At 45.4% G+C, this 14,297-nt stretch overlaps 1 protein-coding gene across 1 annotated transcript in view; it reads left to right on the top strand.

The window, feature by feature from the left end:
• Nucleotides 1-14,297, top strand: part of HMCN2 (hemicentin 2) — a 563,480-nt gene that overhangs the window by 472,044 nt on the left and 77,139 nt on the right. The window contains exons 73-79 of the mRNA XM_086924818.1: nt 406-547; nt 1,716-1,843; nt 7,265-7,435; nt 8,055-8,225; nt 9,657-9,806; nt 10,294-10,431; nt 11,278-11,402. Coding sequence (XP_086780944.1) covers nt 406-547; nt 1,716-1,843; nt 7,265-7,435; nt 8,055-8,225; nt 9,657-9,806; nt 10,294-10,431; nt 11,278-11,402 — 1,025 coding nt within the window. The remainder of the gene's footprint in view (nt 1-405; nt 548-1,715; nt 1,844-7,264; nt 7,436-8,054; nt 8,226-9,656; nt 9,807-10,293; nt 10,432-11,277; nt 11,403-14,297) is intronic.

Below are 14,297 nucleotides of genomic sequence, written 5' to 3'. Positions count from 1 at the left end.
AGAACAGCGAGGGCCATAGACAGCGTTTACAGTGATGAAACTTCACAGAGGTATCAAGATGGCCGTGCGGCGGGCGCCAGCGCCCAAACTGGTAGGAATGGAGTCGGAGCGGTACGTTTCCAAGGCCAATGTAATGAGGCATTTTCAATGAGACTACATATCTGTTCTGGTGACGCGATTTACTGTTATCTGTTTGTGAAGACTGTGATAGCATGTATGGTGTGGACTTCTAGACAGGTGTGTGTGTTCACATATACACACCTGCACAACTTTTCACACATAGGTACACGTACACATGTATGCAGGTACCTGTGCATAACTGCAGGTTCATATGCTCAACAGGTTTGTGCACAAGATCACACAGCTGGCTTGCCCTCACCGGTGTCTCCTTCTCATCCTTTGCAGTGGCCCCCTTTATCCAGCCGAGGCCCTCTATCCTGAGGCTGCCTGTGAACCAGACGGCTGAGCTCCCCTGCAGGGCGGAGGGCTCCCCCCAGCCCACAGTGACCTGGTGGAAGGATGACCGTGAACTGAAGGAGAGTGCCAGGTAAGGAGGGTCAGAGGGAGGGTGGGAGTGCACGGATAGTCTCCTGTGGTGAGGAGCAGAGACACGTCTGAGCTGCCACCTGCCTTTTATCTTATACTATCCAGTGAAGCCCACAGAAGAAGTGTTAGGGAGGGAGTGGAGAAGCTTACAGCGGATACAACTAGACACTGAGAGCTGAGGGCCCCTGGTCACCTGAACACATGTCAGTGTGTTAAGGTATCGCAAACATCTGCAGGGGCTTCAGAGTACAAAGAGGAGAGAAGGACAGCTAAGGGAGGGTTTCTTCTCGATGGATTGTTTGTGTTTCATTATGCATCAATGACTGCCATAAATCTCTTTTATTAATCTCAACTTTGTTTATTTGCTTCCTGCCTATTGTATCTCTCACTCCATTGGGCCTGGTTCTCCACCCTCTGCTCTTATCTCCCTTGTGTTCCATCCATCTCTCTCGCCCTCTGTCTCTCTTGCTCTCCCTCTCCCTTCCTCCCTCTCTTACTCTCCGTCTCCTTGCTCGCTCCATGTTTCACCCTGTTCCTGTTGCTTTATGTCTGTCTCTCTTGCTCCCTCACTCCTCACTCTTATCCCTCTCTTCCACCATCTTGTTTCAATCTCTGAATCCCTGTACTCACCCCTGACTCTACATCTTTTACTGTCACTTCTCACTGTTTCCCACACCATGTCCTCCTGCCTTGTTACCATTATCTCTCACATCACCATCCCCCTCTCTCCCTCCCTCATCCCCTCTCTCCTCCCACTCTCTCTGTCCCTCTCTCTCACTTCTCTCTCTGCCCCTATCTCCCTCTCTCTCTCTCTCTCTCTCTCTCTCTCACATCACCCTCCCCCTCTCTCCCTCCCTCGTCCCCTCTCTCCTCCCACTCTCTCTGTCCCTCTCTCTCACTTCTCTCTCTGTCCCTATCTCCCTCTCTTTGTCTCTCCCTCTCTCTCTTTCTCCTTCTTGCTCTCTCCTTCTCTCTATCTCTCTATCTCTCTCTCTCTCTCTTCCTTCTCTCTCCTTCTTTCTCTCTCCCTCCCTCTCTCAATCGCTCCTTCGTTCTCTCTCCCGCCCTCTATCCCTCACTCTTTCTCTCTCCACCCCTGTCTTATGTTGCATTCTCTCCATCCTGAACTCCTTTCTTCCATCTCACTTCTCTCTCTGGCTCCTCCTCAGATTGGTGTTCCTTCCTGACGGGTCCTTGCGGATTCACCCTGCCCACATTCAGGATTCTGGATATTACCTGTGCACGGCCTCGAACCCCGCTGGTGCGGACCGACGGAGCATGGAGCTGAAGGTCTTCGGTACGTGGTCAGAGCATCTTGTCAGCAGGACAGTGATCAGGGTGTGGGATCCAAGAGATGGGATCAGAAGGGATAGGAGGACACTGGACACTAATCTTCAGCAGATCATCTCAGGAGCAAGGAGAGCCAGCGCTCACCTACTCTTGATATGTGTGGGGTAAGATGAGCGAGACCAGAACTACACATCCCAGGGAACCGTTCAGTAATGCTGGACCGGCTGACTGGTGTCGCCTAGTAAGATTCATTTAGGTTTAGAACCTAAGATAAAATAAATAAAATAGAAAATATTGGGGCTGATTTATATCTTGGAGGATGGGTTATTCTGAATCAACAGTGACGGATATCCCGTCCGCCAAAATATAAATTTTTTAGGTTATAATAGGATTTACACTTCAGTGGCTGGGATATCCATCACCGTCGTGAAGGAGTAACCCGTCCGCCGAGATCTAAATCAGTCCTATAGCTAGAGATCAGCGATGCGCTGCATAAACCAATTGTGCTGATATCGGAACTATATTACTGAAAGAGACAAAACGATAGGGGTCCAGGGGTTGCAGAGGGCAGTCTAAGCAGTGGCTGAAGCCGGGGCAGGCCCCTAAGAAAACGACCTGTGTGTTTGTGATTGTGGGAGGAGAGGATAGCCCAGTTGTGTCTTAGTGGTCTGCACAGTGCCGAGATGGGCCAATGTTAGCACAGCAGCGATTGACAATAGGTGGTGCAGTGTAAAACACTTTGGGGCCGATTCTGATGTGGTTAGGAAATCTTCCAGATCGAATCGGATTAGAATGGTTTCAACCAACTCAGATCAGGAGAGTCCGCCGACCGAGTATGATGCATCTGGATGCTTCCCGATACGATTTGGTTGGACCCCCATTGACTTCTATGGGAGACTATGGGCCATATGTATCAAGCAAATTAGCATTCGCAAAGGCCGAAATTCGCAGAATTTCGGCCTTTGCGAATGCTAATTAGCTAAATGGTATGTATGACACATTTTGGCAGCAAAATAAGGAATCGCAAAATTTGCTATTCCTTATTTTACGATTGCACTTAAGGAATCGCAAATTGTGCGATTCCTTAAATGCAATGTATCAACGGAAAATTAATGCAAAATGCCCATAAGGATTCGCAAATTACCACCAACTTCTAGTTGGTGGTAAGTTGCGGATTCTTTAAAAAAAGCAATTTATTTAAAATCCAAAGGTGCCATATGACGCTCATACATGCCCTTAGGGCATGTATGGGCGCCATATGCCAACACATGTCATTTTCAGGGGTGCATCAGGATGTTCTTGTGACACCCCTGCACCCTTGAAAATATTCCTAAATTGCGATTAGCTAATTGCTAATCGCAAATTTCCCCTTCATTTCAATGGGCCTCCTGGCCCATAGAAATGAATGGGAAATTTGCGATTAGCAATTTGCTAATCGCAATTTAGGAATGTTAAGGAATCGCTAAAAAGAAGCGATTTCCTACATACACACCATTTTGCGATTTCTAAATAGCGATTCCTTAAAAATCGCTATTTAGAAATCGCAAATGGTCAAGATGATACATCTGGCCCTATGTTCCTAACCGCATCGTAATATGGCCCTCGGTTGGGAAGACACGTTTCCGTTCCGATTCGGAAAGAGCGAATGCTGTTAGGAGGCCTTCCTAACTGCATCATAATCGAGCCCTAGGTGGGAATGCTTTCCTAACCGCATCGGAATCAGGCCCTTAGACGATGAACAACCCTGTTCACCGCAAATTATGGTATCAGATGTCTAAAGCCCTCGGTGCCCACCAGTGAGTGTCTCGGCCCTCTTCAGGGCTTTTAGTCCTTTCCCTCAAACTACCTCACGAAACTGCACCTGGAGTGATGCAAAGGATGCCTTTCCACTATTGTCCACAGAGCCTTTCCAAAAACCCTTGGAGTGGTCACCACCAAGTCCGTGATCTATGTCTCTCCCCCGAACACGAAAACACCAACTGTTGGGTCTGCTTTAGTTTCTAGTCCAAAAGACCATTTGGCCCTGATGTGAGGTCATGTAGGTCCATCGGAGGATGCAGCTTCAGGATCCAGAGACTCATGATATCTTTGGGGAGCAGGACATTGAGGCAGAAGAGGAAGAACAGCTAGGACCATCAAAGCCAGAGCTCGTCTATTTATCTCCAAACGTCAAGGCAGATTTCTCCTCTGAGTCCAAGGGGGTACAGCTGCAAGAGCCCAGAGCTGTGAACGTGACAAGACGTTGAGCACGAGTACCATCTCCTCTGAGGGCCACCAAGACACACCTCAGCGGCCTGGAGTCACTGGTGATTGCCACCATCTTGAAGACCAGGCCTCTAATCCTGGGTCTCATAGACTCTCAGCTAGACTACCATTGCCTTCAAACCATGGTTGTTGCTGAGCAAAAACTTTGGGGTCAAGACCACCCCTGCTTTCAGGCACAAAACTGAACCAGTCCTTGAAAGCAGAAAGACCTTTTGGCGCTGGCCTTTCTGTGGCTTCTCCCATCACATGCGCAATCACCCAAGGGTCCAGACACTCTCCCAGTCTCTGGAATTTCTGCATGGCCCCAAAAGCTCTCATACTGGGGTCACACAAGTTCACTTTGGTAAGTATGTGGCCGATACTCAGTTTTATCTCAAACTGAAAGAAGGAAACAGTGGTTCCCCAAAAGGCAGCAAACTGTCTGAAGCAAGTCTATAACTACCTGCACTTCAGTTGGGTCTGCTAGAAAGGTCAAAGCCAAAAGTCCGGTTTGTGGGCTCTGTTGACCCTTCACCTCTTCGTTTCACGAGGCATGACACTAGGCGGGATCCTGTTCAGAAGGTTTGCAGTATGGATGCTACCTTCGACAATGATCTCACATTTTCTTTTCATGTGACGTCAGTTACCAATGTGCCCCCTACTATGCGCGATTACTTCGAGGTACCTTTCCTTCCTCCAAATAGATGGTACCGGCCCTGGTCTTTTTAGCATCTCTCCTTGGGCTGTTATAACAGCACCCTTGCCACCTCTGAAATGCATATATTCCTCATGGAACTTATTTTGTTTACATTTCATTTTTCCAGCCCCAGCATGATGAAATACAGGTGTGCATGTGTCACCACAAATGCACATGCATGCTTCACAGCGCTGCAGAGGCGATTTTTTTTATTTTATTTTCGTTTACTGTTCTACAATCATGGACCCCCTTGTTGGAGCTGTACATTTAAAAAGTGCACAAAACACATAATAGAGAAAAGAGCTTGCAGCTGCAAGGGCCTACAAAGAAAAAAGGTAAATACAAAAAAAAGTAAAAGGGGCAGGGGAGCAAAGTCGAAGCAGAGGAAGGAGGCATGTCCGTCAAGTCACCCCCAATTTGCGTGTCACCCGCATTCAGGTCTATACACCCTCAAAAGCACTACCTTTCACTGTCAATAAATGTTCAGCCTCAGCTTCCACTCACCTGAGTGTTTTATCTGTGGGAGACTCTGCAGTCTCTGCAGTTTCCTAGTAGAGCACGAGAGAGAGAGAAAGAGAGAGTGAGAAAGGAAGGACAAAGAGCTGGGAGACTGCAGAGACTTCCTCAGGTAAAGGAAGAGCTGAGGAAACCCTCCTCAACTCATCATTCACAGAAAGTCTATTGTCAGCCTGCCTTACTATCCAAAAATATTTTTTATTTAATTTAATATATTTAATTAACTAAAGATTTCATTTACAATTAAACCCCCTTTTTTATCTACATTTGAAATAAATATATACAATTAATGTGCATTAATATTTGTAATCATTGTTTCTGAGTTAAATAAACTTTTGTACCTTCCCCTATACTTTGCCACAGTCAGGTTGGAGATCTCCCTTTGGTAAAGTATAGTCACAACAACAAAACTTTCCTAAACTTCATAAGTAATTAGTAAATATATTTTATATTAAATAATAATGTAAATTAATTTTATATATGTATTTTAAATGTAGAGCAAAATACAAAATGCTACAGCACTATTAACTTGTTCATTAAATATTTAACTAATTAAAATATATTAATTGAAAAATATTTTCGGAAGTTTAAATTGAAAAATTAATTCCCTCCTAAAGTAACAAAAAGATGTTTATTATGCATGAATAATAATTAACATGTATGCATAGAATTATTCAAAAGTAATGCAATTATAGTTTAATAAAATCTATTGGAACATTATTTTATTAATTCAAAAATGATGGTTAAAATATGTTATAAGTGAAAATAAATGTTTTAATTGTATAAATATTTTTAACATTAACTTATATTTATTTATATTTTTAACTATATGAAATAATTGTATTTAAATTAACATTATTTCCTATGGGCTTTTAAAAAATCCCTACATCCATTAATTTCTGTGGAATGGTGTTATATAGTCAGTGGTTGGACGTGTGTGGTGCTGGTTTTGCTGTTTCATTTTTGGCATTAATAACTTGTGCTCCTATATTTGGTTCCACCTCCTTTTTCAGGGGATAGGTATGTGCAAGTCTACACTTCTGAGTAACTAAACACTTGGATGTTGTGAATTGCACAAAATAGCAAGTTTCTCATAAGTGTAAGATTAAATTACATGTGTAAATTATTCACAAGTGTAAATTACGTTACCTTTATGAATACCCCTGTCAGTCTTCAAAGCTAATATTAAAATGCAACACAAAAATTAACAATTTGTCCCTCTAATGACTCATGAATTGTATTAAACATATTATTTGTAGATGTTGTTACATATCTGTCAATGCAGAGCAGGGAAGATCATATTCATCCAAACATGCTTTGCACTGTGTTAACAAGTTTTTCAATGCAGCGTTTCGGTGATACTGTTCCACACTCTCCACCTTCCTCAGGACAGACACTTTCATGAATATGTGAGGGTAATACTCCAACAATCTTCCCAAGAGAATTCTTCAACAACTCACATTAAAACACTTAAAATTGACTTGTAACTTATGGATACATAACATGACAAGCGCATTGTGCAAATACCACAACATGAAGATGTTCTCCCCGTTGCATATCAACCCATCTTATAGTCATAATAACTTCATAAAGAAAGATTTTAATTAAAGCCTCAAGTATATTTTTATTGGTTTATATATTTTTTTTTTATAGTTGAGGTATATATTTTTGCCGCTTGCATCAGCCAGTAGTAGACTGTGAAGACAACCACACTAGAAGTCAAGTATTTTGGTGGGGCAAGATTGATACATTCGATAAAATGCAAACTTCTATGATATAGTTACTGTAATATTGTGCCAAACTTTAAAATGTTATAAAGTTGTTTATAGAAAACAAAAGAAGAGGCTAAGACATGATGGCCAGGGCATCAGTTCGTCTCCCCATGACCCCCTAGCTCACCTCCACTAGGTGCCCCCCCACCCTCCATCATTTGCGTTATGGACTCACTGGCTGTGTGTCTTCTCTCTTCAGCTAATGGAGGATTCTCAGACTGGTCAGACTGGGGACCCTGCAGCCAAACCTGCAGCCAAGGTGTCCAGCAGAGGACCCGGCTGTGCAATGACCCCGCGCCGGCCAATGGCGGTCTGCCCTGCCCGGGCCGGCACACCGAGTCCAGGAGCTGCCTACTCTCCCCATGTCCAGGTATGAAGCACGCTTGCCTCTTGCAGGATGGTGCATTGTGGTGATATTCACATGTGCATGCGTGTGTAGCTCCTCTTGAAGAATCTTTGATAGTGATGTCATATTTATGCAGCTCACAGAAGGTGATATCATAATACAAATGCTGTTTCTCTCGTAGAATGTTTGAGTGTGATGTCATAATGCATGGGTGGCCTGATGTTATAATGTGCCTCCCTGAGGAATGTTTATTTGTGATGTCATAAAAACAATCAGCTCCATTTGTATAATGTTTGTGATGTTGCAGTATGATTTCAGCTTTCTTTAAGAATGAGGAATTTACAGAAAGTTTGAGATCTCGGGATGTGCGCATCTCCAGGTATGCGTGCAGATTTCTTATGAATGTTGTCTATTACTACAGTGTGCAAAGCCGTCATAAATCAGTCGTAGCAGCATTACTCCATACAATGTTCTAGGTTTACATCAGTGTTTTGACTTCTTCCCCTCTCTGCCCTCTCTCTTTTCTCTCTCCTGCTACCTCTACCCCTCCTCCTTTTCTCTCCCTGCTTCTCTTCCTGTACCTACCTCCTGAACACCGCTTCCATCCTCTGCCCCATCAATACACTTTCTCTTTCTGCCGAAGTGGACGGTAAGTGGACAGCTTGGGGCAGTTGGTCGGTCTGCTCCGTATCCTGTGGTGGGGGAGAGCGCCAACGCACCCGGTCCTGCCTCGACCCAGCCCCACAGAATGGAGGTAAAGTTTGCACAGGCCACGGCGTGGACACGGCATCCTGCCAGGAGGGACCCTGCCCTGGTAAGTATCATCACATTGTGGTTAGACTTTCAGAGAAGCTTCTCATAATCTAAATTTACCAATAAATGTGCAAAGAGGCTGTGAGGTTTCACAATGAATGCGCCCCAGCATCTTATTAGAACAAGGGCTTTTGGGATATTTTAGAAGAAAAAGGAGTGAAGACAGGAGTCCTCAGTCCAGATGTTGTCCATAGGGCCGCCTGCAAGAGACGCATTGCCGTGAAACTCTCTGCAGTGGAGAGATGTCATTCTGGGAACTCAAGCTGTAGTTTTCTAATCTAAATATGTTTAAAGCACCTCAGGTCTGGCCATGTAGGATTGCTACAAAAAAAGCTGAGGACCAGTAGTGACTGGCTGGTGAGCGAATGCTGTGGAGCTGATTGTAGTTTTAATCCCCCCTTTAACTGGAGCCGACACGGCTCAGAGTAGCCGCCTTCACCAGCGCTGTCGCACATGACATAAGTATTTGTAAAGCGCACGTTCACTCAAGGGCATCTTGATGCTGAATAACAGATGTTTATTGTTATTGAGCTGAATCAAACTCATTTGATTCACCTCAGAAGGATGAAAGACTGAGTGGGCCAGACAGGATTTGAACCTGTGACCATGAGGTCAAACACATGCCCCTACAGTAGAGGCCTTAGTCCACTGAGCCACCAGACCCAGCATGGATAGACGAGAGAGCAGGAGAGGAAAAAAGGGCTGGGGCACCAGTGACTATGAAGTATGCCTTATGTTGAGGTCACAGGAGAGACCTGTAGTCTGTTGCTCTGTCACTGAGGGGCACTACAGATCTTACCTCCACCATGAGAGTGAACAGATACATTCTGAAGCAGCATGAACAATTAGTAAGCATTCAGGAGCAATCCTTCGCTGCAGTCCCAGCGGAGCTCTGTTCTATGCACCTATTTATGGGCAGTGGCAATGGTGGTGGGAAGGGTTTTTGTGGGGGGGGGGGAGGGGGCATCAGAGGCACAAGTGCATCAGTCAAGCAGCTGCGCAAGCAGTAGGGTCTGGGAGTAACCACCGAGTCACAGGGAGAAGTGTAGTGCCTGCCGGTACCACCCCATGGGTATGTAGACAGCCAGGTTGCAGCAATGGCAAGTAGCTTTATGGCTGAGTCCCAGGACAGGATATGCAAGACGTCTCTTGGTCATAGGGAGGCTCCATGGTTTGTATTTCTTTTCTGAATCAAGGGATATATTGGACAATGCACTGGTCAAGCAGTGACCATCTGGGGCTGTGATCTGAAAGGTTTTGTAAATGCAAACCTTCCACGCAGTTGGGTTAGTCCTTGACATCAGTAGGTGTCTCTTCGATCGTCCTTCGCTATCAGTTGATGATTGATTCATGATGTTTCTGGCAGGGCAGGTCCCCATGGAGTGTTATTTATTCCGTGTTCTCCCCTCCCTTTTCTGTTCCTCCTTGCCAGCCGGGCCACTGAGGGTCAGAGGGAGCTTGATCGGAATCATTAACCACAGAGAGTTTGGAATCGCCTCAATGAGCGCCAACATCACGGAGGACCACTACTCCGGCACCGCCACTATAAGCACCAGCATCGAGAACATCCCGCCCAGCATTGGTAAGTCAAGACACAAAGTAAACATTGTACAGCTCAGAGAAGCCTGGGACCAGCTTCCAAGCACACGTGGGTGGATCCAACAGAGTGAGGCGGAGACAGAAGCATGGTAGAGAGGAGCACCAACCGTAGACCCAGCCCAGTGTGACGGACAGGTGTATTTAGGGCAGAATACCCAAGGTATTGCCAGGAAACCTCAGGGCAGCGGTTGCACGTCCCAGATATTTATTTGTTCAATTATTCATTCAAGTATTAATCCTGCTCACAGCCCCCGCAGCCTAATTCTGTCTTCCGGCTCTGTATCACCGTATTTCTAATTTGTTGGCTGATTTAATCTATGGTAAATGTAAGACATTTTTTAAATCTCATGAAGTTCAGAGGTGAGAATGAGATGCTTGGTCTTGGTGCCAAGTCACTGCCTGGAAAGTTCAGCTTCCAACCGCAATTTCCGTGACAGAGTAACTGACTCTTTTTGCTTATCCTCCGCCAGGACCGCTGATGAGGACTTTGGTTGCAGTCACTGCCCCCGTTTATTGGTCCTCGGCCTTTCAGAACGGTGGCACGGCGAACGGATTTGCTCTGACCAAAGGCGTCTTCCGTCAGGAGTCCCAGGTGGAATTCACTACAGGTGAGGATGAGTCAAATGCTCTGAAAGCTTGCTCCAGGTGTGAGGTTCAGGTTGCAAAAGGGTGCCCCAGAAGAGTTGGAGGGTGAACGAGTGGGTGCGACTGGAGGATGGATGGGGCAGAGGTCCTACATGTCAACAGGAATTGAGTCTGTGGAATCATCTGCAAAGAGGTTTCTATTTCATAAGAGCCAGGGTGGTGCCATCCATCCGAAGAAGGCTGCTTAGGGATCATGTGACTTCAGAGCAGTCAGGGAGGTGACATACAAGTGCAGAAGGCTACAGGATGAACTTCTGACTTCAGAGCAGGAATGAGGGTGACACCCATCTGTAGAAGGCCACAAGAGGACCTTCAGACTGCAGAGCAGGCAGGGAGTTAGACATCTATATGGAGAAGGCCACCCAGCACCCTCAGTCAGTGAGATGCTCATTTCTTTGTGAAGCATCATGAGATTGCCCAAGTCTCACTGTGGTCCTTTGGTGACAGGCCTGAAGCATGCTATGAGTAGGTCTGTGATGTGGTAGATACCACGGTTGCATTGAGACCTATGTGCCTTTAGCATCTGACATTGCACCCTATGCTCTCAGGCACCTTCCATATGGGGGAACGGGCAGTGGGGTGAGCCTCTGCCTTTTGTATCATGTGTTTAGTTTATATATGTAGTCAGATTTATGTGAGGTGAGCCAGACTGTTGCCTTTGTGCTCCTTGTGGTGATGGTGTAGGGTGGGTGCATGGTGTACGAGGGGCTGTGGGGTTGGGGAGTGAGGGTATTTGTGACTTGACCTACCGTAGTGCCCCTCCAATGTCTGGTGCTCCAGCTGTGATTGCTATTTCCTTTTCCTTCCAGGAGAGCTTGTGCGGGTGACACACATCGCCCGCGGTCTGGATTCTGAAGGCGCTCTCTTGCTGGACATGGTGATCAATGGATTTATCCCAGAATCCCTCTCTGCATCGTCCACTGTGGTGGTTCAGGTGGGTCTCTGGTGCCTGTAAAGTAAGAGAACAGAGGGAAGATGAAAGATCTGAGACTCTGAGCGGTGTCTGAGGAGACACTCTCAAAGTTATCAGCAATGTCTTTTTATATTTTACTCTTCTGCAGACCCAATATCCTCGTCTCTGGGCCTAAGCTGGGACCTCTCGAAAACGCTCCATTCTCCACTCTTTTCAAACTCAACCTCACTTCCTCATTGTTCTTGGCTTCATGACCCAATATGACATATTTTCTAGAACCTGATTCTAAAGGGTAATGTCTTGCGAAAGAGGCCCTGCTGCGTATGGGGCAACACAATCTTGCAGTTCCTTTACATTTTTTTAACAGAATTGGAAAGGATTGTAAATTGTTTTATTTTCTAAATCTTATTGGGTTATTTTTTTTAAAGAAAAATAAACAGAATGGTTCAGGATAAAGGTTCTTCTTAAAAATTGTGCTGCAAAATCCTGCACGGGCAGAGATACTCAATGATTTTGACGGCAATGTCAATACCAATGACAAATCCGCATGATGATTACAAATAATTTACTTTAACATATATATCCAGTGTATTCGAACCCAACACTTCCTCCTCCTGACAAGGGGCGTGGCTTGGTGGTTGATGCATACCATGTGAATCTATGATAGATTCATGTACCAAAGGAAGTACGTTTTAGAGTACCTGTAACAAATGTTGTTTTAGATTCTCTTGAGACTCCACTGTGTTCCTCGGGAGAGTTTGGCAGCTAAAGAATATTTTTCAGGTCATTAATTAATAAAGAGACTTGGTGAAACATATGTGTAATGCTTAGTGGCTTGCTAGTCAAAGTCATAGTGCGATATTATAATCAACACGCCAAAACCACTATTTTGTTATCAAATGTATTTGTATTAAGTTTTGTAATATTAATCAAGCAAGACATTTCTTTGTTGTGTTACTAACAAGTACCGTTTCTCTAATATGCATTCATTACATATACCCTAGTCCCCTCCCCCCAACAAGGTTGATTATATGCAAATTTACATTACAGAGCTCTTCCTATGTATCTTATCAGCACATAGAAAATGCTCTCACATTTTTCTCTTGTTATGGATTGTATTGCTTAATTGACCATTCATCAGCAAAATTACCCCCTTGCCCTCCATCTAGGGGACAAACTACATTTGAAATGTCTTGACTCGTGATTGCCTGTAGTAGTTTCGACTTGCTCTCAAATCGTAAGCTTGTACCCTGTACATTACTGTTCAATTGTTCAAGAGCAAGCATACCCTAAAGTCTCTGGTACTGTTGTATTATGGATGGAGTTTACTTCATCTTCCAGTTAAATGCAGTGGTAGTTTTTGGGATTCCCAAACCCTGCAATACAACCTGCCAATATTGTTTTGAGAGGCCTTTGTACCCAGCTTGCCTAAGGCTTAGAGGTATAGTGTCTGGGTTCATTGGTAAGAGGTAACTCAAGGTAGACTGAAGGAATTGTATTACTCCCTCCCAATATCCTTTCAGCTTGGGGCAGTACCTTTCTGTTGCCGATCCGGTCTCTTTTGTGGATTTGGTTAACTAGCTGGTTGAACACTATCTGTTATATTGACTTGTAGCAGAGTTGCTGCTTCCAGTACTCTACTGTCCAGAAATGATTCTAGATCCTCTGGTTTGGTGAATTCCTTATCACTTGTGACTAACCACATCGCTGGTTCTAAAGGCCATAATGGAGATTCCTTACTCAGAGCCTGGGGCAGAGAAACAGGAATTTCGTCCATTCCAAGGAGGTTACATATGGGAAACCCCCAGCTATGATAATGTTGTGGTTCTGGAACAGGAAGGGGCTGTTGTGCATCTTAGCTAAGGTTATGACCTTTCGTGCTTACTGGAGTCTCAAGAGACAACCCTCTACGAGTGTTCTGATGTTTAAGGCCACTCAAGCATACTACGTGTTGTGGAAACGTCAGTCCATACTACTATCGATGCCCAGGCTGCTGGCGCAAGACGCCTCTTAGTTCCCATTCTGGATAGTTACCAAATAAAGAGACGGGCGCTGGAAGCAAGAATCAAGAACATAGTTTAATTCTCATGAGGAGAGCCTGTCATTTCAGACACGAAACAAGGTGCCATCGGGAGGTGCTCTAACAAATGAGCTTGAGACTCAGACTTTTATACCTTACAAAACATTTGACCTTACAATCAGGGCTTTGTGATACAAAGAAAAGACATCCCTATAATCCTCGTGTCAATCCCACCCCACATATGTTATCAATAGAAACCCTTGAACTGTCGATAAGGGAAGGGGCCATGACGCAGCAGAATGTTCCGCTGATTATCAGGATGTGTGCGCCTGATCGTAGCCCAGGGGGTGGGGAAGCCAGGATCAATAGTGGGTTCAGTAAACAGTATCTCCCGGCTTAGGCGATGGCCTCGGACATGTGTGGACAGTCCATCGCGGAGGGAGGGTTAACTAACAGTGGGGTTATTCATGAAAGGATAGGAGGTGTTGGTCAGGCGCGGCCGTGAATCCCAAGGACAGGGTCTTGCAGAAGAGGAAGGTTTATGACTTGTCCATGTGAGGGAGAAGGAGGGGGTCAGGGTGCGCGCAGGGACAGAGTCGTACAGAGAGAGAGAGAGATCTTATGACCCGTACATGAGAGAACAGGGGCATTCTGATACAGCTGGGGGGTTATGTCAGCTGAGGCGAAGGATGCTTCTTCAAGAGGAAAGTGGGGGGTTGCATGGGCCAAGCAGGAGGGTTGCCTTTCATAGCAGGGTCGCGCAAAGGGAGAGGGTTTCATGGTCTATGCATGTGGGAGGGTGTATAAGATACGCACAGGAGGGAAGCCGGGGATTCCAATGGGTAAAAGGCCGTGGTGCCTAGAATGGCTGTACATATGCATATGGGTATGGGCTC

Source organism: Lissotriton vulgaris, chromosome 5 (genome assembly GCF_964263255.1).
Source record: "Lissotriton vulgaris chromosome 5, aLisVul1.2, whole genome shotgun sequence".
NCBI classification, from domain to species: domain Eukaryota; kingdom Metazoa; phylum Chordata; class Amphibia; order Caudata; family Salamandridae; genus Lissotriton; species Lissotriton vulgaris.
The sequence above is the reverse complement of the archived record's forward strand: the minus strand, read 5'-3'. Positions and strand labels throughout refer to the sequence as shown.